Source organism: Xiphias gladius, chromosome 7 (assembly GCF_016859285.1).
Source record: "Xiphias gladius isolate SHS-SW01 ecotype Sanya breed wild chromosome 7, ASM1685928v1, whole genome shotgun sequence".
Lineage (NCBI taxonomy): Eukaryota > Metazoa > Chordata > Actinopteri > Istiophoriformes > Xiphiidae > Xiphias > Xiphias gladius.
The window spans coordinates 15,917,321-15,943,099 of record NC_053406.1 but is presented as its reverse complement, the minus strand read 5'-3'; the positions used below and the strand labels follow the sequence as shown (position 1 = coordinate 15,943,099).

The 25,779-nt window shown below is 41.5% G+C and overlaps 1 protein-coding gene across 7 annotated transcripts in view; it reads right to left on the bottom strand.

The window, feature by feature from the left end:
* Positions 1-25,779, bottom strand: part of dock10 (dedicator of cytokinesis 10) — a 64,331-nt gene extending 38,552 nt beyond the window's left edge. For 3 of the 7 annotated variants that reach the window (XM_040131740.1, XM_040131739.1, XM_040131745.1), the window contains exon 1: positions 6,385-6,770. In XM_040131740.1, the coding sequence (XP_039987674.1) occupies positions 6,385-6,543 (159 nt within the window). In that variant the 5' untranslated portion in view covers positions 6,544-6,770. Of the gene's footprint in view, positions 1-1,209; positions 1,367-6,384; positions 6,772-25,467 lie in introns of those variants that run through there. The other 4 variants (XM_040131741.1, XM_040131744.1, XM_040131743.1 and 1 more) reach the window with 4 other exon arrangements.

Below are 25,779 nucleotides of genomic sequence, written 5' to 3'. Positions count from 1 at the left end.
TGTAACTCAACAGAAGGTGATCCGTTCCTTACGACAACCCTCTGGCACATTAATGCTCTTACCACCTATACCCCATACTGGTAATATTTACTCTTACGTTAGTATGCTGATGTACACTGTTAGCATGATTTATACTCCATCCACACCTACAGTATCTACCCAATCTAGAGTTTTACTTTCAAGTTGTTTCTTCTTTTATGTCTGTTCCAGAAAACTTTGTTATTAGTATTAGTACTGGCTTTTCTAAAAATAAGTACTGCTGAAACAATTAGTCAGTTAATTGATCAAGCAAATTTATTGTCAACAATTACAATAACTGAAAAACCATTTGAATCAATAAAACGAATGAAGCAAAAATGCAAAATAAGTGCTTAATTTATCTTGTTCTCTTTATATCACAGTAAATTGAATTCCTTTGAGTTTTGTACCGTTGGTCAGACAAAACAGGCAGTTTGAAGGTATGAGCTTGGGCTCTGAGAAATCATAATGGGCATTTTCTATTTTTCTGTGTGCTATTTTCTGTCATCTTTTAGACGATCAATTAATTAATGAAGAAAAATACTTGACAGATTAATCAATTACGGAAATTACCAATAGTTCTAGTCCCAATAGCTAATAGGTAAACCAAATAAAAATGTGCTTTTCTAGAAAACAGTCATGAGCAGATAAATGTCAGAGAAAAGCAACAGGCAGGCAGATAGATTAAGCTTGAGATTTTCATATGTACATTGTGACTCTGCTCTGACCCATGTGACATCATAGTAAATGGTCGGGTGAAAGTCTGACATTCCCGTCATGAGATGATATCTATCAGATACAATAATGTAGCATCAGCTTTGTTTTGTGTGCATCATTAATCCAATCATCATTTAAAGTGTTCTCTTCTATCTGGCTCTTCCTGTCACAGAGCCTGACTAAAGGAACTGAAACAAACAAATCTTCAAAAGAGAAGGGAATGAAGCACAGAACAAGCATTCACACAAAACACGGATTGCAGTACAATCCCCGTACATCAAACTTTGGTTTATAATCATTAAAGATATATGAATCACATTTATGACTATGATTGACAGCGTGTAAAGATATGTAAGTCATTGATAGTAAACTACAGCTACGTGATAGTCAATAAAAACTAGTTCAGAGCGTAATACAGCTTGAACGTCACCTGACATAACTATCAGAAACAGAAAGAAACATACAAATACATACAATACTCAGCCGGTTGAAATCTGATCGCACTCGTTTGGTCTTTAATTTCTTCCTAAAGGTTATTTTGCTCCTGAAGCTCATTGTCGGTAGAATTGTAGTGTACACGTTACAGTATTACGCAAACGCTAAATTAAAATTGAACTATACAAAACACAGATCGCAGGCATGTGCTCTATCAGAAGAAGAAGTAACACTGAGCGGGGTTATGAGTTAGTGTCAGAACACGTGGATGTAGAGGAAGTTGATGTTTGATGTCCAACACACATTTCAGCACACAAACACAACCACAAACACACACACTCATACAGGCAGGGAGAAAAACCCCCGGCAAACGACAAACCAACCAACGAGACAATCCAGTTTCTGTGCATCCCTTTCAATTCGATTACTTTCACTTTAAGGCAATTCAGCAAGACAATATAAGGTAACATCTTACAGAACATAATTTTTTTAAACTCCACATTACTAATTGTACACACAGACACAACAAGGGAAAGCCCCTCTTTACAGTTAAATACTATCACATACTCACACACACTCAAAGTCAAACTCTCTGTATCTTATCTCCTTCTGTCCAAATTTATCAATAGCACACATTCAGCTCACACATCCACACAAACAAACGAAAACATATGAACTAGCATGTAAACCATCGACTTCTTGTTCTAAAGCTAGTCTGTCGTCCTTACATGAGACTCTCTGGAAGCCAATGTACCCATAAAAAAATAAAACCATCCAAAATAAAACCATACAGAGGTATTTCACTGACGCATGTTCCCGTTTAATTAAAACAAGCACGGCATAAAATAAACACACAACATTTATATCTATGTTTTTGCCTGTACACACACAGAGACTCACTTCCCCAGATTAAACTTCATAGCAGAACAGAGATCTGTACAAGAGGAAACAACTTCTGATGATACAACAAACTGTTATAGCGGTTGAGAACGCATTAGATAAAGTACCACCTTCAGGCTTTTTGGGAGCACATGAATTAAGTGATGCCGAGAAATCAGTGTACTATTCTATTCTACTTTAAAGGGTCAGTTCACCTGTATTCCAAAGGAAAAAAAAAAAACACAGATTGTGTCGCTCCCCTCCAGTCGTTAAGACACACAGAACATGGTATCAACAGTTTACTTACAGGGACTACTTCTGTGGTAGAAAGCAGTTATTATTTAAACTGTTCACAGCAATGTCTGTGGAGTATATGGGACACAGTTTCTGGAAAGACACATTGCTTTTTTTTTTTTTTTTTTTTAAATAGTTCAATGCTGCTTCACTTTGAAACAGATGCCCTTCATCTTGCTATTTATGACATTTTATGATTCAGCAGAGATGACAGTACTGTATGTCTCAGGATTGTAACTGTGGTGTTTATGAGTGAATGAAACAACAACATGGCCCTGCCAAGTCTACCAGGACAAGTCACTTCTAAGTAAAGCATTAATCTTAATCTACTGTATGTTTACCTGATTTAATAACCATTAATACGTCTCTGATGTTTTGCATCTGAAACAGCTAATCATAATTACAATCCTAGCACTGCACTCCTTCAAGTCTATTTAACGTCTGCAGCAAGCTCAACCTCCCCTCTTTTTCTTTCACTCTGTTCCTCCCTCCATCCTTCCTCTGTTCTGTACCAGCTGCCTCATTTGGCTCCATCCCTCCATTCCTCTCTCTTCCCCTCCTCTGCCGCTTCCTCATCTCATCAAACATCTTAAGGAGCACACTCCTTTATTTCTTTTCGCTTTGATTCCTTCCCGGTCTCTACCCCGCTCCCTTGTTCTCACCCTATTAAACACCCCTCTTAACATCTCTCCTTCAGTCCCCTGCTCCCTCCCTCCTCGCAGGGGTGAGGTGGTTGGGTGTTGATTTTGGTAAACTACAGCTGTGTGGAGGGCACATATAGAGCACTAGACTGGTGGCTCACAGTATGGCTTTCCTCCAGTATAACTGTGAACAAGGGAGTGAGAAGGGGTGGGGGGGTGATCTGGATTAGTCCTAATAGAAAAGAAGAGGAGAATAAATATAAATTAGGAAATTGTCAAGACAGAGAGACTAAAATCACAGGGTTCACCTCTTTGCATTTCATCCACACAAGCTGGACTGTGTCACTGTCAAGCAAAGGCTTAAGGGCTTACCATCCTGTTACGGGAAAGATGTGAGGAAAGTGTGACAAAAACAGAAAGAAGGGGCAGTGTGGAAGAAAAGAAAAAGTGGGGAAGATTTAAGGGAGAGAGAGCAAAAGAATGGGAGAGATGGGAGGACATAGACAGCTGAGGAGGCAGAGAGGAGAAGAAACCAGACAGAAGCCATCTGCTTTACATCATTAGAGCAATACAGGGTCTGTGAAGAGACTCATAGGGACTAACGGGGATTCATATCTCTAAGAGAAGTTGCCCCTCTGATGAAAACCAGTGTTCTACACTTTGTAGGGGCAATTTGACACGTTGAGTTAATGGTGAAAGTCCAATGAACCTTTTTTTCCAACTTTCTTGCCTTCATCCAAAACATGCACTGCGCTGTTCTACAGTGTTTCTGTCTTCTTAACACACATATTTTAGTCTGTCCATTGAGCTGTGGGAAGGCCATTCTACAAACCATAAGCAGCTCTGGTTGCACAGTAAATTGACAAAGATTTCCCAAATTCACACATCTTGTCAACGACTAATTAACCAACCAGCAACACATTATCAAATGTCACTCGAGAGCTCTCAAGAGGTCAACACCACAGAGGATTGAAGGTGGCCCGAAGACAGACTGAAGGATCTGCATTCTTTCCCTGACCACAGTGTCAGTGACAGGGTGACGGAGGGTTAGACAGAGAGTCAAGCTTGGTGGGGGAGATGGAGGGAGGTAAAGAGGGTGTACTGCACTTCTGATAGTCAGTCGACTACCACTGATATAGCATGTGTGAGACCTCAGCTTGTCCATAGTATACTTTATTGATTCAAAGATCAATTCTGTACAGTCTGTGATTTTTTCCACTAACACCCCTGGATCCTTGATGGAAACCATGGTCACAATGAAGCCTCTCTTTACAATGTACCTGTCAAAATCCTTTTTTACAGTTTTAACTTATATCCTGTAAATTATCAATAATTGACAAACTTTTTCTTTAACCGAAGATGTTGAGCCACTTTAAAAAAAAAAAAAAAAAAAAAAAAAACTTTCTTAATTGAACAAGAACTGTAGACCAATTTCCAAACTTCTTTAATGACCCATATTCTTGTAGATCCTTTCAAGAAATTTCTGTCTTGTCTCAGAGCCAGCCAGAGTATGGAGAAAGCTCTTCATAGTTATAAATTAATATTTAGTGCTAGCAGCTGACACTGGTCAATTCTTGTAGTTCTTTTAAATCGCAGCACAACTTCTGAGACTTTTATTCAATCCATTTAAGATGAAAATCTTGAACAGTGGGTAGAGCTCAGTTTTACAGCGGTTCCGTTCATATGTTCAAAATGGGACTTTATCAAGTTCATCAAAGCTGCATTTGAACTTAGGTGTTCCCGAGGGTTCCATACGTGAGCCATTCCAATTTTCAACTTACATGCTGCCGTTTGTTTATATTATATAGGGTTTCTTTGGTATTTATGCAGATGAGACACAGCTGTACTTTCCCCTCGATCCTGTTAATATCCAGCAACTTGACTCCTTACATAAGTGTCTTGATGGTGATTTAACTTTATATTGCAAAACCTTTTGAAACTTAACACTGACAATTCTGGCTGGACACCTGTGAATCACACATTTATCACTGTCTTCAAGCATGAACCTGTGCTGCAAAAACCTGTTGTTATTACTTCTGCCAAGGAGGTTATGCTTTCCACTCGTGTCCTTTTGTTGGTTTGTTTGTTGGCTTATTTGTCAGCAAGATTACACAAAACGTACTGAACGGATTTACAGCGAACTTGGTAGAGGGATGGGGCATGGGCCAGGGAAGAACAAATTAAATTTTGCGGCAGACCCGGGTCATTTACTATGAATTTGAATTTTTTTGGTATACTTTGTTTGACACTGGCCCTGGCTGAGGTATGTGCTCAATTGAGAGCCATTCTAGTTATGAACATTGTTTTGTTTCTTAGAAACTTTCCCAACGGGACTGCATTATAGAAAAAAAAAAAAAACTCTTTCAGCTATAATATTTCTGTGAGATTTATGCCTTTTTGTAGCTGTAGGCAGTGATGAGACTCTTAATGTGACAACTAAAAATTGCATGCTGAAAAAGATGAGTAAAAGGCAGAGTTAGTACACTAGTTTCAAGCACTGTCTAGCCTGTACAGATCAGCTGATGCTCTTAGACTTACAGTGCAAGAATCTGCAGGCTAACATGATTTTTCAGTGTAAACTATCACGAAACTAGTTTGCCAAAGAGACCAGAAAAAGTGGCACCAGAAAAGACAGGAGGTTTATAGAGGGGAAAAAAAAGGAGGGGGAAACAGAAGGGGCGACGGTAAAGATCCCACCCTGCCAAAACTCTAACATTTTTTCCACTGGTCTTAGAGAAACCAGGGTCTTTCTTGGAATTAAAAAAAAAATCTGGCTAACACTATTGGATATAGATACCAAACAGATGGTTGACATGCAACATTGTTCTGAGAAGTCGGTAACGAGAAACCCGCATGTACGTTTATGTAATTCCTTCATTGATTCCTTCATCCATTCATTCATTCATTCATTCAAACAACTCTCATCCCCCATCTTATTCGTGGTTGTGTTTGAATAGCTATTTTTATCATCTTCTCTGTAGGCCAAATGCAGAGAAAGCAGATTTTTCCCACAGAAACTAGATTCCTCATGTCTGACCCCACCATCCCCCTCTATTCTCCTCTCTCCATTTCCGTCCTTCTGCCTCTCAGCTGTGAAGGGAAACAACCAGGCCCCAATCATTGAACATATATCAATCTCAGCTGCAGCAAGCCAGAATTAAGTTCATACATATAGAAAGTGACTGGTCCAAACAAGCAAAACAGAAACAGTTCTTTTATTTTCTGGCTCCAGATATGTCTCCATCAGTAGAATTTAAAATGCACAAAAATATACACTAAAGCAAATCAAAATATGATGCCATTGAGCACACAGTAATTCCAAACCCAGATACTGTAGCCCCCTCTACCTCTCCACACATGCATCGGAGGAGGTAGTTGGAAGTGCAGTAGTGCTGTTTACCATTACGATGATGGTCAGAGGTGAGGTGGCAGTGGTGTAACCCTCTAGGGTGGGCGTGGCAGCATCCAACGACATCTGGTCCTGTCTTGAACACATGTGACCGCAGTCGGCCCCGCCCACTGAGCGTAGGAGCAGGACCACACTGGCCGAACAACCCATAATCCACTGCTGTTGACTCCCAGTCCAGCCTGATCCCGTCCAGCAGTAAAGGCTTCACCTTGTCTATCCCTGCCAACTTGAGCTCAGCTGTCTGCCCTGATGACACAGTTCAGTCCGGTTCAGTCCAGCCCCTGGTCCAGCCAGTGGTGCTGTGCTCTGTTCAAGCTCAGTGGGAAAACTGAGGCTCCATCCTACCCTCCCTGTCCTACCTCACCTTCTTCTCCAGCTTCACTTCTAACAATCCTGCTTTGCAAGATTTCTCTGTCTTTACTGCACTGTTCTGCTCCAGTCACCAGCTCCTAATGTTGCTGTTGCTGAGCTTACACATTGGCAGCCTTACATGTTTCACCCTCTCTCTCTCTCTTCCTCTAACACACACACACACACACACACACACACACACACACTGACTGCAGCTGTGCATGGTTCAGCCCAGCCCAGCTCTCCCAACAAATCACAGTCTGCAATAGTTGTCAGCTGACCAGAACCAGCTGCGACACACACACACACACACACACACACACACATTTTATTTTTTTCCTGATTTTCATTTTGCTGCACTCTCTTTCTCCATTTTTACTCACAATCATACCAGTCCCTTCAAGTCAACAGTTCTGCTGGCTGTGTTTGTGCATCTGCGGTTTGTGCGCTGAAGACAGGACCTAAAACGCAGACACACACTATCCCATACACAGGGTGATTTGGTAAAATTAACTGCTGCTTTTTAAAAGAGAGAGTATAAAGATTGCAGTGTGTGTTTATGCATATTCATGCGATTGCTACCGTAAATTCTGTTTAATATTCCAGCGCGGAGGTTGGCAGAGTGTGTGTGTGAGGCTCTAGGGGGAGTTTTTGGGAGTGGTGGGGGAGGCTATTGAACAGAAAGTGGATGGAAAGTGGAGAGTGGGCGGCTTATAGATGAAGCATGGATGTGGAGTTTTAGGACATTAGAGCTACCATGTAAAATTCCCCTGACTTTGGTTCAGCACATAGACAGGCAATAGGAATAGGACACTGACTTAAGTATTTCAAGTATAAAATTCCATTACATCAGTTTTGATGTCCCTGAGTGCCAGCGACAGTCACTTTTCACCACTCTAATTTTTCACGTGTCACCGTAACATCTGGTCCTCCTTTATTCTTCATGATCTATTTTCACTGTGTGTGGCTGAAGAAAAAGAAAAAAAAAAAGGTGCATTCTGAGATCAAAATGGTTTTCGTATGTTTGCAGCAATTTGAAATTCTTCTCATTATAAAAGTCCCCTTTGTTTTCCTTGCCAGTCGTACTTGTTGAACCAGACGTTGTCCAACATATCAATCTAAGAAAAATATGAATTCAGCACCAGTTATGTCACCCAAAGGTTAGTGAAGTATTACAGCCATTATTTTGGTTTACTGTTGCTTGCCATCTTTGTCAGTAACTCGGGCCAGAAAAACTGAATTTGCTCGAGGGAGAGGAGGCGGAGTTGAGATGGGGCCAACAAGTGAATCCAGCTGACTGTGACAGGCTCAGACACTTGGCAATCGATCAAACTTTTTCTTTAAGCCGTTATATCTCTTCAGTGGAACAAAGACCCATAAAATCATGACAAAGGCACACATTAAGGAAGTTAAAATAACTCTGTACACTGACGTAATGTGGAAAATAATTCAGTAATTCAATGTCTATAGTAAAAAAGAGAAGTTAGGAGATTTAAAAAATTTTTTTCCATGGACATCAATAACAAAAGACTTATGACACATGACAGTGATGCAGTATCTATACAGTGAGCCTATGGGAGGGTACAAGTGGATAAATATAAAACATAAGCTAAATTGTGATAGTGTATATGTGGTAGTTTGTATGCGCTTGTATCTTTGCAATCTTTTTTCATTTTTTAAGAGTATGCCTTGTTTATAAAAAATTTTTTGCAGGCATTGAATTTAGCTAAAAATGAAATTAGTGGGTGTTTCCATGTTCATTCAGAGAAAAATAAATAAATATTCCATTTCACTGTTACAACAAACAAAATTAAACGTGTAAATGCAGCTCCGAATGCAAGTGCAAAAAAATGTTGCATATACTGTATAAAGCATCACTGTAATAGAAACAGCTGATTACCCACACCTATGCTCTTTTAAGGATATATTCTACATATTTTACCTATTATACATTATAATTAAGCTATACGTTATGCATGGTTTTCAAAGCCATCAGTAGATCTATAATTTAGTGACACATACAGTAATGTGCTCCCTGCAGAGTAGGAGGTAACCATGGTGATGTTCTTAGGTCCTTATTAAGTGTCCATGTCAATCTGACAGAAAATCCCACCCACCACCCACATAAATTCTCATTATTATAATACTTTACACAGCTAAATATAAACAGCACAACACAAACAGAAAACACAAACGTATGTGCACATAAGGAATTGCAATTCCTCTCCAACATACTGTACAAATATTAATGTTGTCCACTCAGTGGGAGATGACAGTGCATATGTCCAGTGCAATTTACAAAGAGGAGAGAAAGAGAAACAGTAACCACACCCACCACCAACACCCCCCTACTCATTGCTTCCTTGCTTCCAAAACCACTGCGTCTTACTAAAAGCTCTTCAGTGCATCAGGCCTCATAGCCGCAGTTAAAACTCACAGAAACCACAGAGATGGGCTTTGTTTGTACGCCAGGCCTCCACAATGGTCCTGCCATGCAAATATGCCCACACACAAACATGCCCCATGTTACACAGCTAGCCTGGTGTTGAGCTCTCATTCACTCTGCCTGCTTTTGCACTGCTACAAAACAAAGATTATATCACTATACTAGCTGCTTTAACTTTGTTTCCATCCAAACCTCGGTCAAATTTTAAACGCATGATTGCGTGTTTCCATTAACTGGTGCTATGTAAACATCCTCAAGAGAGGCCATCAAGATAACATGATTTAATTGTATTGATTCACATTTATGTGATTTTTTAAAATCAATTTGTCTGTCCACACACATTATGAGGCATTTTTATCTGCCACCCTATAAAATTCCTTATTACAGGGGCTCTTTCGTAAAGCAGAGGTAGGCTAGAGTGGGTGGCAGTAATACATCAGTGCCATGTCTACACAGCTGGAAATAAAAACAAGAGAAAGCAGGGGCAAAGGCTGGGACATGTCCATCTTTGCTATTGTTTGCACCTACAGTATGCCTGAGGACATGTCTGTGCATTTTCTTACTCCTGCTTGTGTGTGACGAGGGTTAAGTTGTGTGCAAGTCTGAACCTCTGTAAAAGGATGACATCATTGGGGTGTATAGGGCAGTGTGCTGCCATCATTTGTGGAGTTAATGATTTCCAGCTGTACAGCCTCGGCCTCTGTAATCCCTCTGTTCTCAGCAGAACTCTTACTCTGCTAAACAACAAACACTAGAGGAGAAAAAGTAGTGGTCATGTACACTAGATTTGCAGGAGTTTGATTCCTGTGTGTGTGTGTGTGTGTGTGTGTGTGTGTGTGTGTGTGTGTGTGTGTGTCTGCATGCTGCACATACAGGTAGGGTAACTATTTAGTCAAAAGACAAACAAAGCCATTTTACTGACTTCAAATACTTCAGCCAACTAGGCCAAGTAGGAAACCACAGTCCATTAAAACTCCTGCGCACTGCCGTGTAAGCAGTTAGCTCTGCTATAGTTAGGTTCCCTGTAGAGCTGCAGGCTGACTCATGGCAGCCGTGTTTGATGTGGCAGAGAGCTCCACTGAGTTTACTTGGGAAAACACTCGCCTGTTCCCATGGTGACCACAACAGGAAGGATGCTGTCACTCAAGGGTGCTGGGTTCCCAGCAAACTATGGCTTGGCTCCTGGCACCCGCAGAGCAACGAGAGAGACACAGGGTCAACCTCTCTCTGGCTGCACTACCCCCCTATTCTCGCACAGCACGCACACATACAGTGTTTCTCTATGACGTGCTGCAGAGACGGAGAAAGTTCACCAACTATACTGGAAAAACAGTAGTGAAAAAAAACAGCAGAAAAATACAGTCAGGAGGAGAATGCTGCAGACTACAAGCTTTCAGATAAGGTAAATCTGGGATCAATTTCTTAGGAACTCAACTGTAGTAAGAAATAGTTGCATATGTTTTGATCTGATTTGTTGGGTCGGATGAACTTCATCAAGTGACCTCTATGTTTCTCTAATTGTTGATCAAAAGACTGGTGGTTACGGTAAAGAGTAGCTCATGGAGTAAAATGCAGCAAGTTTGCAGCTCAAGATGTTTCTATGCATTTGCAATTAAGTGTAGTCTTACTATACTTATACTCGTGAGGTTAATATTGTCTCTCATCCTGCTCATTCTGATGTGCTGTTCTCAGTAAAACCTCAGCCTGCCAGTTGCAACGCCACGGAAGACCATACCTTGCACAAACAGGAAGACAGACAAGGTCTAAAGTGAGCATGTTTTTTTTTTGTTTTTTGTTTTTTTTAAACCAGATGCACAGAGGTACAAGATAAACTGCCTTGTTAAGAATTGGGATTATGATTTTATGTCACTATTCCTGAGAGAAAGCATTTCAATAAAACCTCCCTGTTACCTATCAGAATCTGTCAGGTAACAGTCATGCAGAGATGTTTTTGTGGTCAGGTGGAAGATATTTTCTGGTAATTTTGTATTCTGTGATGATGTTTCAGGTGGTTGTATAAATTCAAGGTGTTACTCTGCTGTGCAGCAGCTTTGGTAGAGTGATGCATAGCAGCATTATTATTTGTTGAAGCAATCTGAAGGGGAAATTAGAAGCGCTTTGATGCAATGGACTGCCCTCCCTAATGCAAATGATACAAAACTATTTTCATGTAGGAAAGCAACTTTAAGTATGAATCAACATCATGATTTGATGTGATTAATTGTGCAACACTAAAGTAACAACATCATGTTTTGATCTTGAAGACAGACTGTGTGTAATGTCTGACGATTTTATCTGGCTCTGAGTTGAGCTCTTTACTGGAGGAGGTAACAGGAAGAGCTGAGTTCAGAGCTACAGCACACTGTCAATGCCATCTAGTGCTGAGAACTCAACACAGCAGGCTGTGTGGATGACGAGGGAGTGCCTCGCTCTGTGCCAGTCTCCACATCCCCGAGCAGCATTTGCTGCCACTGCCATGTCTTTAATGAATGACCTCCAGGAGGCGCTGTGAGCCAGAGATACTATCTGGTCCTCTGGCAGCTGGTTTGTTTAGAAAAGGAAGCTATTAAAATGTCTTTAACTGAGAACTAAAGTCCCAAGCCATGAGGGATGTTGGGGGAGGGAGCAAGAGAGGGGAGATGAGGTGGGGAATATGGCAGAGGGGAAGTTAGTGACGAGCAGCTGCATTGTTAAAAATTTACTTCTCTCTTTCCTTGGTCTCACCTCCCTCTTAAAATTCATTCCCAAACCCCCCTAAACAGACTAACATCAATGAACCTCACCTTTTATCCTGTCCATCTATCTTACCCACCGTCCAACGAACTGTTGAAGTCTTTTCTTCACAGTATTTCCAACCACCCAGAGGAGACACACATACAACACACACACACAGATTAGTTCATGGGGAAATGATATCTGAGGCATTTGAACAGACCACCTTTATGATTGTGAACAGACAGTTAGGAAGCATATTAGGTCAAACAGAGCCTGACAGAGGAGCACCTTTAAAAAGGGAAGGAAACAGTTGGAGAGTAATTGGACACAGACACTACTTTATCTTTAAAAATGTTCCTAAATGAAGAGGTCAGTTGTAAACTGTATGTAAAGGGGGGAAGGTTTTTCTTTTTTTTAATTTATTGTGTGTTCATTGCATAATTTGTGAGGTCATATGAAATGGAAGGGGGATACTGGGTGATACTACATATTCAGCATCAGGTGATCTTCCAAGAAACAGTTTTGCTAAGGTAGTAAAATAGAGCCTCTGCTTCTTTTCCATAAAATTGTTTTATTTTATAAAAAAATAAATATGCTTTTTATGATGCTAGTCGAATGGCCTCTGTTTCAGGTGAGGTGACCCACATCCAAGTACATTGTTCTTCCTTGATGTAGTCTTCGAAACGCTCCACAGTACCAGTAACAACTATAAAACTGCAGCTTATACCTTTTCTACCTGCCTGTTTCGTTTTAATATTCACTTGCTGAATCCCAAATTCACAAACTTGCACCCTAAGAGAAAAATCTGGTCTGTGAGACAGGAAGGTACTTGTATTATAGTATCATGATAATATTATAGAATACTAGTATTAATTCGCAGCAAAAGCAGCAGAAAGACAGACAGTTACTGTCACCGAGCTGGTGCCTCATTAATTCACTCTCCCACGTGGCATCTCTCCACATCTCCCCGCTGTTCTCTCCTCCCTCCCCTCCCCTCCCCCCTCCTGTCCCGTCTCGGGCCTCAGCCATCAAGCATAGGCGGCTGAGGTCACTGGCTTCTTATGCGCTCTGCAATAAATAACTGCGATAATATACACATCTTTCTGCAAATACATGAGGTAGCATAGCTTTTATTTATTTATTTATTTTGTTTGTTTGTGTGGTAACGGGTATAATTTTAAAACGTTACTCAATGCTGTTATGTTGTTATAGACGGTTTAAGTGAGAAAGGTAAAGTATCAACTCATACACCAGGGATTTTTTAAGGTAACAGAGGCAAGCAGAGCAAAAGAGCTGTTCCTTTAGTCATGACTTTCTGTCCAAAAGAGAGAACATTAATTGGAAACAGAAAAAGGCCTTTTGCTGCTGAGGGAGGAGGTTTTGCCAATATTAATCTGTTCAACAAAACCTGATATTACTGGAAAGAGTACTGCAGCAACATAATAAATACCAGTCCAGTACAGTAGTCATGATTCCTCTCTCAGCACTGCCATGTATCCGTTGTTTCTCTGTGATCCTATCTGGGCCATTTACACAGCTGTTAGGCCTCTCCTGTTTCCTGTCCAGGTAAGAGAGTCTCCAACCAGTTAGACAGTTCACTGACTCCTTCACACTAGCCAAATCAAACTCTGAAATACCCCAAATTTTACCCTACTTCCACTGCACGTCTGGGCCACTTACACTAGGAAACCGTAACTATTCGTTAAGCAATTATCCCTAATGATTTCTCTTTCCTGTACCTCTGTTAGCCTGAAAACGTGCCCTCACTCTGAACCTGCCATATTCATCCTACATCAGGTCCAGGTCCAAGCCAATATTTACTTTTAAGCAGTCATGCCAGAAATGCATACCAGCACAATGGACGTGGTGGTTGTAAGCTACTACGGTTATGGATATTATGAAGTCATATTACCTTCATTTCAGGGTGATCAGTGAAAAATAAATCATCAGACTTTATGCCCACCCCCAATCTGCACCCTCGCAGTAATGAAAAAGCCCACTTGAATGCCTAGTTTGCAATAAATCATTCAGCAATAACGCCTACATATGACACCTACACAAAGCCTACATGCAACCTCTGTATAACCTCTATACCAGTGCTAACTATCTACCAGACGCCCACTCAGCACTGCTCCTTCTCCCTAAGGTCCCAGTTTAGACTGAGGACGCAGCTGCTCTGAAGACTTTTCCTCATGCTTTTTCATATGTATTATCCTCCCTCACCTTTTCCCCCTTCTCTCCCTTCCTCCCTAGATTCTCTCCCTCACTTACAGACTCAAAATCCCTTTGCTGTCTCCCTCTCTGCCCTGTGCTTTTTTCCTCCCTTATTTCTTTTGCAGATCCCATTTCAGCTCTTTGGCTGACATTTAAGGCACACCAAATTGATGTATTCACATTGAAAGATATAGAGTCAGACACAAGCATCCAGTTAGCCAGCGCAGGTGCGTAGACTAGCTTTAGATTCAAAATGAAATAAAATTCGACTGACTTTCCCCCCCTCTAATATCAGCATCCATAAGCATGGCAGACAGTCATGGATCCATTTAGCATTTCTTCACCTTTACTACCGTCAGTTATTGAGCATTTTGGCTCTGGGCAATGTTTCCTGTGGGACACATGTCAGCGAGACACCTCTTTGTGTCAGTCAGCAGGAATAGACTGGCATCATCTTCGAGTCAAATGTATGTTCACTCCCGCCACTTGGCAGAAACAAAAACTGTGACCATTTACTGACCATACACCCTCAAGAGTCCTAATAATTTAGAAAGAAATAAGTAAGGGGTGGACCTAAAATCAAATTACCAGATTTATGTCGATAACCATAAGTTGGGTTTTTTTTGTTTGTTTGTTTTTTGTATATCAGTGCATGTATTTCCTTTCCTACGTTGACTCATTTCGGTTTGTCCTATTTAATTACAGCATGATCAGTTCAGAAAATAGTTTGACATTTTGAGAAATATTCTTATTTACTGTCTTGCTGAGAGTTAGATGAAAAGATCGATACAATGTTAGCAGGGTGATACAGCCAGCAGCCGTTTAGCTTACCTAATCTCTCAAAATCCACCTACCAGCACCTTTAAAGAAAACAAAATAAGACGATATATCTTTCCTTGTTGTCACCCTGAGGTAGCCAGACAAACAGCGGAGACTCACTGCTCCTGCCCAAGAAACAGTACAGCCCGTAAACCACGGCAGATCGTTTTGATACTGCAGTATTTTCTACAGAATAAAAAGATAAAACATGTTAATTGGTCAGCTTTCGAGGCACTAGTAGGCATATTTTGCTAGCTATGGAGAGAGCAAAGCTAGCCGTTTCACCATGTTTCCAGTCTTATGTTAAGCTATGCTAACTGGCAACTATAGCTTCGTAGTTTATGTTGTCATGATTCCATGGTATCAATCTTCTCATCTAATTTTCAAGAAAGCAAATGTTCTCCCAGTATTTTCCAAAATGTCAAACTAATCCTTAGAAAAAATCCCTGCAATTTGAGTGAATATAGGTTGGTATCACATTCCTGATGTTGGTAATTTGATAAAGTCAGTTTATTGTTCAGCCCTTAGATAGTGTAAAAAAAAAAGATAACGTAACAAAAAGTCACCAGTGAAGTATATATATATATTGATCAAGAATTTCACCTGTTAAGCATGTTGATAACAGCCTTCTCTTGAAACTATAAGGCTTTTTTCAGCCACTGTGACCAGTTATGTCTATGCGCTGCTACTCAAGACAACATATTATCTGCTAGTGAAAAAAAAAATCTGTTCTATTTCCAAAAAATGGCACAGGTACTGCAGACAAAATAATGTGTGTGCATGCACGTTTGTACCTTTATCTTTGTGTATATGTATGGATGGATGTGCATAACTGGAGTGGTTGCTAGTGTAGAAATATTAACAATAGGTGCTTGCTTCTGTCTCTTTCTGTTTTACTTTCTGACACCAGGGCCAAGAGCACAGACACGGTCAGAGGGGATTATGGGTGGGACAGGCGGGTTGATCAAAGCTAACAGGAAACATTTAGACAAGCAGAGGAGAGAGGGACAAAAAGATCATAAAAGGTTTGGCCGTGTAAAAAAATACAAAAACTTTGTTCGGTTTTTAGATTTATAGACTTTGACGACAGCCTACACAAATGGTAGCGTCTGACACAATTTCTTTACATCCTGTCAGTTCCTTGCTTAATTAGGTCACTCCCATACTCTCTCTGTCTCCCTGTCCAGCCAGTGAAGACAGACAATCAGGGAAAGTCCACATCACGTACAACTGCCACACAGTGTGTATGAGTGTGTGTGTGTGTGTGTGTGTGTGTGTGTGTGTGTGTGTGTGTCCGTGTGGACAGAACAGGGTGAGGGCAGCAGGGCACGGGGGTCGGACGGTAATGCCTGTAGCATATTCAGGCCTCCTACTCTGGAATGCAGAGTGAGGGAGAGACACAACACTGCAATTCACTCGCAGACAGTCACTGAACTATTCTTAGTCCAGTATGTGAAGTGGAGCCCCCCCCCCCCCGAGGCCGTGAAAAGAGTCTGGATGGACGAGCGGACAGCGGTGTCTATTAAGGTACAGGGTAGGATAGCGAGGCTGGCTGGAGAGTTTTAGAGAGCGAGAGAGGGGATAAAAGTTAAGCTCCAGTGAGGCAAAGCCTGGTCATCTCAGTCTGAATGGAGCTGTTCACTGGCTGTGAAGCCTCTCTCTCTAAGAGCCTATTGTAAACGCGCATTGGCACAATGCATGGAGCCCCGGGGACCTCACTCTCTCACTCTCTCTCTCCTCTTCCTCCCATCTGACCTCTCACAAACACTGACATACAGACAGACTAATACTTTCTCTTTATTCGCTTTTCCTACCTACACTAAGCAGACTTTTTAGTTTTCTAATGCAATTCATCAGCTGGCTGTCTGACACTATACTGCTACATGAATTTCAGGGTCAAAAAATGAATTTCCTGTGCTCACACCCAGCACATACATTACTGAGATCACTGTGCATCATCATGTAAAGTTCAAACAGTGGGGGAATTCAGCAGGAGACAGTGTCGCTAAGTGGCAGTGACAGGCTCAGATTTTTTTTCTCTCTTCTCTTCCCTTTGGTTTTATTTCTCTGTCCTTTCTGAATGAGTCATTTGGAAGATGGCGAGAGACACACCAAGGCCTGGCAGTGCATGGTCCTACTGTTATCAGGCAAACACGGCAGAGTCGTCTGCAGCTCAGTCATAACAAATGTCAAAGAGCTATTCATCTCCTCTAATCCCTTTCTCAATTCTCTTGTCTGCGTGTATAAACACACCGGTGACGCTAGAAGCATTCACTCAAAATAACAAGAAGTGAGAACTGAAGAGCCGTGTGAATGTAATCCAGTTGATTTTGAAGAAAGAATGAGGGAGTAGAAAGGAAGTGTAGGTAATTAGGGAATTCATGTGGATACAGAAAAAGGCAAAGCAAGAAAAAAGGCAGAGAGGGAGTAAAGCAGAGGAAGGCGGAAGGTAAGAATTGAAAATCTAAGAGGGAGTGGTAAGCAGAGGTAAATTGGAGGGGGGAATAGAGGGGGAGAGAGGGTGAGAGGATGTTTGAAAAGAGTATGTGTCCCCCTGCTGATGAAATCTCTAGTGATATGAACACACATTTAGGTTACACCACATGATGAAGGCGCCATGAAGAAGTGCACAGTATGGCCTCTCAGAAATACTGTAGGCTGAGTTGTTCAGAGACACAAAACGCATGGTGTGAGAGAGAGAGAGAGAAAATGAATGACATAATGTCCCACATGTGCACAAACATAATCCACGCAGTGACACTTTCACAACCTGGTTTAACACATAAAGAAGGTAAGATATGACTCAAACACAAACTGAGATGGAAAAGTGCACACAGTCTGAGATCCTTCTTGATGGTCATTGTGTGACTCGTCAGCTACATCAGCTACAACAGGTCACGAAACGGTGGACCCAAGACGTGACACACTGGCATGTGTGTCACGTCAATAAGATGTCAATAAGATGAAACAGTGTGTACCACTCCACCAGCATTTTTATTAGATCAGGATTTTGCTTTTCATGGTGTGTGTCTGCTCAGCATGACCAATGTCACATGGTGCTAGTGCCTATTGCTAAATTAGCTACAGTATAAACAGGGTTTTCATAAGGGCATTTTTTAGCAGAGCGGGTTGTCCACTGGGATCATAATGCGTCTTGTTTTGTGATCAAATTCTCTAGTAAATAATGGCCTAAACAATAGCTACAGTCATTAAAATATGGCATTTACTGTGTGAAATATCATCGCTGCTCTTTTTACCTGAGAGTTTTATTTGATAAAAGTTATTTAAATTTCATTTAATGTTTTATGACTTTAGCGCAAGTGGTCTTTATTCTAGTTGAGGTGGCCGACCTTCATAAATCCTGATAATAATCCTGTATGGTCGAACTTTAATAGTTCCCTTGCAATGTTAAAGGCCTGAAGCTCCTTTCTTGTGTGTTCTCGCTGGGAGAGTCTCTTTTCTCTCACAATCATATTTATATGATTATACAATCCAACTGTGGTATGTTTTCCAAAGCCCCTTTCTTGTGTAAGAGAATTACTTTATTGGCAGGCAAGGAAATGTTAATTTGTGAAGCAGCTTTATATCAGAATCTATGGAAATTAAGACAACAGCACAGCAGTTCTATTTTCTGTCCTGACGTTTTGTGAATCCGACTTTCCTCAAGAACTGGAACAGTTGAATGCCCACAGGGACCTGAAAAGTTGCTAGCGTGCAAACTTATGAATATAGCACACTGGTACTCGTAATTGTATGCACACTCCAAACTGAGCTTGCTAATGCTAATAAGACACAACAACATGTGCAAACACTGCCGGTAAAAACTTTGCAGGGCTAAACGTATGATTGCACACACATACAGTACAGACACACACCCATGCGTGCACAGGACCGAATGTTTATAAGAGGTCAAGTTATCTGCAATAGAGCCTTGGTGCAAACTCCTCTGGGAGGAGAGACGGATCTACTGAATCTTTCCCTTCCTCTTCTCAACCTTCCTCCCTCATTTTCTCCCTGGTTTTCCCCTCTTTATGGTCTAGCCTCCTAAAAAGATAAGACTGGTGATGTCTGACCCAATAATAAGCTTGATTCTGGCTCCAGCAGCACTCCTGTTCCTGTCCTACCTTGCCCTGTCCGGATGTAATAAGAGGCACATAACAGAAATGTCAGGATCAGTGCAGATCTCATTTCATTGGCTACAGCCATTCTAATAACCTCTCGAGAACTAAACAAAAGAGATAAATAAAAGAAGAAAATAAAGGAGGTGATAAAAGATGGAGTGGGTGTTCAGAGAGCAGGCGGAGGAGGTGGGTTACAGATACAATTAAAAGGAATAATTCGAATAAAAGCAGCTACACAAATCAGCTAATTAATTTATGAGATATCTTGTAAAATGTAGATGAGACAGCGTGGGAACCGACAGATGAGATGAAATAAGATCCACTAGAGGGGAAAAAGTAGAGATATGCAAGGAGTGATAGGGGTGCTTCCTGTTGGAATTCCATCCGAAGTGACCTTTCTCTGTTGCCGTGGTAACAGAGGCATGGCAGTAGGAGAGTAATTACTGGTAATCTGACCGGTTTCTCTCCCCCGGGACAATTGATTTTCAGCATTATCAGTCTGACTAACTTGCATGTGACAGACATATTAGTTGGTGTTGCATGCTGCCAGTGACTGATTAACGTGACAACTCTCTTCCTTGAAACAGAGAAGCGCACTGTGGTAAAAACTGAGACAAAACCGTGCGGACGCAGATCTAACGCAGATACAAATCCATATGCACGCCCCAAGGTTCTTTATGCAACCCAAATAGTTGGTTGTTCAGAACAACCACAAGTACCACACACGCATAAACACGCAGACATACTAGGCTACTCTGCATGTATGCTCCACAAACAGGCAGGTCAGCAGTCATGCACAATGGACTCCAGGCAGTCGACATGATGCGTCATGAAGAGAGACCATAGTCAGACTGACAGCATGTCCCACAACGACCACACACACAGCAGCCACATATCACTGGGACACGTATACCCAGAGTGCCCCCCCACCACCAACAAATGACTGCTCCACGCTGACTGACACAAATTTTAGCTGCAGACAGACAGACAGACAGACAGACATGCCCAGTAGTGGTATTTTAGTAGAGCGGACACATAGATGCAGAGCATGACTAGTATAAGCCCGGAAGACGAGAGAGTGGCGAAAATTAAACTAATGTAATGAGACAAGCCAACTAAAGTCAAATTTCCGAGGAGAGGAGAGAAGAGGAGAGGAGATCCTTAACAGATGTAGGCAAATATCCCATCTTGCTTCCTCTCTTTCACAGAGTATAAACTGAGATGAGTCACATTACTGCTGGCATAAAGTTTGAGAGTGAAAAAAAGATGAACTAAAAGGTGAAATATGCACATTTTTCAATATTTGAGAACATCCACTATAAGCTTTGGGTCACATCTAAAAAAAGAAGATATTCAAGAAGGAAAAGCATTTGAACTTTAACCAAAGTGTGACCTTCTTTCTATATGTTTCTATGTGTGTGCATTCACTTTTTGATGTTAAAGCCAAAGAACACATACAGTATTACTCTCTGGCAAGAGAACAGGAGCATGCACATGAGCATGGAGCCTGACCATCATACAGAGGGGTTTTTCATGTTTAAGCCTATTAACTATAAGTCGCATATATTTTACATCACTGTCAGCTAGTTTCCAAAGCAATCCACAAGTTCTCTGAGTGAGGCAGTTTTTATAGCAGTGGCGAGCACACTGCCAGACTGATTTCTCTGGTTTAGGGACTGTACGTGAGAAAATACTCGAAAACCTTTTTGATCTCAGTTACATGACTGTTTTCTGGGGGCCTTTAGCTACCTGTAACACAGCCAGTGGTGCCAGTATAGCGCTAAAATGATTAGGTGAGTGATCATTTAGTTTATCAACAGAAAATTAATCAACAACTATTTTGATAATAGAGTAATAGTTTTCTTTTGGGACATATGACTTTTCAGGTTTTGTATTACTGTACATTATATTCTATATCCTTGTGAATTTTGACTGTTGGTAGATGAAACAAGAAATTTTAAGATGTTACCTTGGGCTCTTAGAAATTTCAATGGGCATTTTTCACTACTTCGACATTTTGTAGACTTAATAATTTGTCAGTTAAATGAAAAAAAAATCAACCAGCATGATTAATCGATAATGAAAATAATTGTTAGTTGCAGCCATAGCCAGTATGATATGACAATCAATGGTAGACTTAAAGCTGTCTTGAAATAGTGAATGGCAGTAAACAGTTAGTCAGCTTTATTCAAGGAAAACAGTCAGCAGCAATGTAAAGTTTATGCAGTGATTTGCACTTAATGAGGTAAATTAGAAAACAAAAAACAAACAAACAAACAAACAAACAAAAAAACACCCATAGAGTTATTGTACACATTAGATAATATAAGAATACAGGGACATCTCTATGACTGAACAACAAACACTGGTTACTAACAAAATGGCAAATTAACGGAAATACCCGGAGACTGGTATTGGGCACCAAAAATAGTCAATATGTGATCAGGCATGAAGCTAGTAGTACCATAAGGGCACCAAGGATGCCAAAGGCAAGGAGTGGAATTATCTGCCAAAGGAAAGACAGGGCCATGGCGATATAACACCAAAAACTGGATGCCATGTGGAAAGGCATGAGCATGCATATGGGCTTAAGCAATGAGTGCTGGTGACTGCATACAAGCAACCCTGTGCTACTGGGCAAACAGATTCAGAGCTACAGTGGGATGCCAGGGTGGGCATGTTGGCCCCAATCTCTGGCTGTGTGGTTAGTGTGGCTGGCATCCTCCAGGCATGGTATGACATGTGGTTCATCCCAACATGGAGCCAGAGTCACAACAAGAATGACACTTGTGTCTACACTGCTATGCTGCTCACTTCTTCTGAGAGTCATTATAAACATACTCTTTCTGGTGCCAACAAGTGGGTCTAAAATACAGTGGATTTTTTTGTTAATGTGTTAATGCTATTCTAATTTATTTTTAGATTTTATTTCATTGTGATTTTGTGTACAGCCAGACAGAGGCCAGAAAAGATGCAATGGAAAACATCCCATGATCACTGGAAAAACATGTACTTTGTAAAAACCAAAACTCAACGACCACTACATCTTTCATTCTTGTAACTATCTACCCTTCCATGCTCCTTGCATATTTGAAGATGGGTGGGCTGACCACTATGAGAAACAGTGAAGTAGTCAGAGAGCAGTGATTGCTTTCACAGAGCAGTTCACCAGAGGAAAATGCAGAATGCACCACGGGGATATACCAGGTATCATGTACGCTATAGACATGAATACATGTACACATTCACACACACTTCAGAAACTGATCTAACCTGACTTGGGACTCATGCAGAGCGGTGGGACAGTGAGAAACACAGAGGAAAACACTGTTAGAAGTGACTCAAATATAGAGGAAACAGTGAAGGCATGTGAAGATGGGAGGAAAGTCGGGGGGGGGGTGACATTAAGGGAATGAGGTAAAGTGGTTTCTGTGAAAAGAGAGCGGGGGTCAGTGAGAGAGAGAAGGCTCTCGCTTCATTGAATGTTATGCCATAGGGCCCGATTCTGCTGACCTGGTTTCTTTCACCAACAAAGGCTGTGCATTAACACATTCACAAAAACGTCCACACACATGCACACGCCGCCTGTGGACATTTAAACACCCAACTTACCCAACCCTGTGCACACACGCGTTATACCCACACATTTACACATTTTTACTCTTCTATCCAGCAACTCCCTCTCCATATTTCTGCATCATATATCTGTACATAGAATGACTTCAAGTATTTATTTATGGCCTTTTTTCATCATTGCTTTTTCAAGATATAGGAAAAAACTAAGACTAACCAGTCAGCCTCTTGCGCTGGAGGGTGGCAAAGACAAAAAAAAAAAAAAAAAAAAAAAAGCTGGTGTCTTTGCACATACTGATGTAGATCAGAATATTAGTCATGGTTTCCATTTCAGTTTTGACTTTTCGTAAATGAAACCTCACACTTGGGTGGTGTTTTCTGGTAAATTCTGCATAGAGGAGGGACATATAACAATACATACGTTAGACGATATAAATTTGTCAAAATTCATGGTTTAAACTTTAATATATATATATGATTTTTGCACCAGTGTGATGAGGTACTTTGACTCGCTCAATCTGGTTACTTTATCCATTAACTATTTCTCAACTGATTTTCCAGAAACTGTTTTAAATCACGATATATATCGATATCATGATATTAAATTACATATACCAAGATGAAGCATTCATGATCATAACCTAAGGCACTGTTGAAGCAAAACCATGGAGCATTTCTGCAGTAGAACTCGTCTCTGTAGAAATATATCTCAAACATCAGAATTTTTTTTTGTAGAAAATATCATTTTTGGAGTTGCAGGCATTACACAACTCAACCTAAATTTCAACATGTTCCCCCTCAAAACAGACCTTTTTCACAACAGACATTTTGACTTGTCATAGTAGGAGAGGAACAAGTGTTACTAACAACATTACCAATGGCTGTGTTCTATTAAAGTGTCACATTTAGCTGTTTCAGAGTGACAGTGAGCCAGCATGCACCATACCACGACCCCGAAACTGACACAGCTAAATGGAATTCAGCCATCATTGATTTTATTATTTACACCTGTGTTTTTCCTACGGTGACATTTCAAATTGTGATGTGTGAAAAAAGTGGAACAGTGCTGTACGTGATTAATGGGTGGGGGGTTTAATACAAATACTGTATGTTGACACTTTGACTAGCTAATTTCTCAATTAGTATAACTATGTTTAATACTGTAAATGATGGTGTTAATGACGGGAGTATCGGGCAAAGTATCTCTTCCTTCAGGCAGACAGTATGTTCTCACTCAGTTAGTATCTCTCTTCATCTATATCCTGTATATGTCTTACTTCCTTTCTGTAGTTACTTCTCAGTACTTTTTTTTTTTTTTTTTTGCTTGAAAACCACACAGACTCAGCGTGTGACTTCAGCTGTAGTGCTTTTAAGCACAGCCGTGAAGTGTTGTTACTGCAGTGCAACACTTTGTATCAGTGTCCTACATGATACCAACACAAGGTGACTCACCAGTCGATGTATACATCCAATAAAAGGAATCAATATGCACTATTCTGTTTTTCTCCATTTGGGGACATGACAAATACATACTCTCAGTAAACCTGATTTTACATTTAAGGCTCATGCTATTATTAGTATTGTAATCTGTTGTATTCTGGTGACGCCGTGTCAGTAGGAACATCTGGCTGCTCGTAGAAATGTTCTATTTTCCAATGAGAAGTACAAGAAAAAGCAAGGTTTCATTCACTGTGATCTATTCCGTTCTTTTCAGTTTTAATCCTGTCTGCTGCCGTGCACCCCATTAGAAATGCCGTGAGTAATACTTCATATTCCCTCTTTATTCCAATCAATTCCCGCTACGCTCTGTTCTGACCGTGTCCCACTGACACACTAACACCAGACTGAAGAGGATGCAGAGTAGCAGCAGAGAGACTCGGGTGGAGTGACCTTTCTCTATGCTAATCTCTACAGAATGAACACACACACACACACACACACACACACACACACACACACACACACACACACACAGGCAAAACGTAAGGTAGAGGATTTGTCCTCTGCCAGATGAATCTGAAGGACATCATCAAAACACAAATCCTTCTCCTTGTGTGTGTTTGCGCGTGTGGCTGGGTTTTCCTGGTTTACCCCTCCTCCCACTATCTTATGTGTCAATCAGAGCCTCTCATTATAAAGGCGTGACACACCCACTGAAGCATCCCTTTCACGTTTCACGTTATTAAAATAGCCTGACAATATATCTAGTCGTAAATCAAGCCCAGTGGTAGAATTCATCTCCCTCTTTTCCCTTTCTCTGCCCCTCCCTCCATCTTCCCTGGTGTTTCTCTGCACCGCTGGGCAGATGTGAACCGCCGCCTGTGTGATGCCGTATCCTACTACCCTACAAACGAGCCGCTATTTACTGCATTTCATTCACTTTGTCCAGCCACGCCGAAATGAACTCCAACCCACAGGGGGATACGAAAGGCGCTACGACTTTACAGCCACAATACCAGCCAATAAGCGGGTTCTTTCCAATACCTAGTGGAAAGAAATGTGGCGATTCCTCCATCCATTTAAACGTATTGAATGCCCCCCCCCTCCGCGGGATCAATAGGCTGAACAGCACTGCTGCACCCCTCTGCAAGTGCTCGTCCACTGCAAAGAAAGCTGCAACACGAATGTCAATGTCGGGTCTGCTACGGTGCAGTGGTTCGGCGAGTCTGACACGGGCCGGTACTGATTGTACCACATCCATTCCGGTCTGAGAATGAATGCTTTAGGGTCGCGGCGTTCAGAGCCCGGAGCCGCGAAAGCTCTGGGCCCACAGGTGGCGATGCGCTTTTTCCACCACCACCACCATGTTTTCACAATTCATACGGGTCCACTCACCGTCACTGCGGAGTGCCTGACTGCGTTGCACGCTGTCTGCCGTATCTCCGCCGCGCTCCCCGGTTTCAGCAGGTTCTTGGTGAATCTCCGGGTCGATTCGGCTGCCATGTCCTCATCGGAGCGGTCGCCGAGCACGGTTCAGCCTGGCGATTTCTGCTGCAGTCAGACCTGGCCCCTCACGCCTAACATGAGCCGACCGAGCCGAGCTGTGTTTACACACACATATGCGCACGCCTGCGCGCGCGCGCACTCACACACAGACACGCGCACACACACTCACTCACTCACACGCTTCACTCACACGGTGGGTTC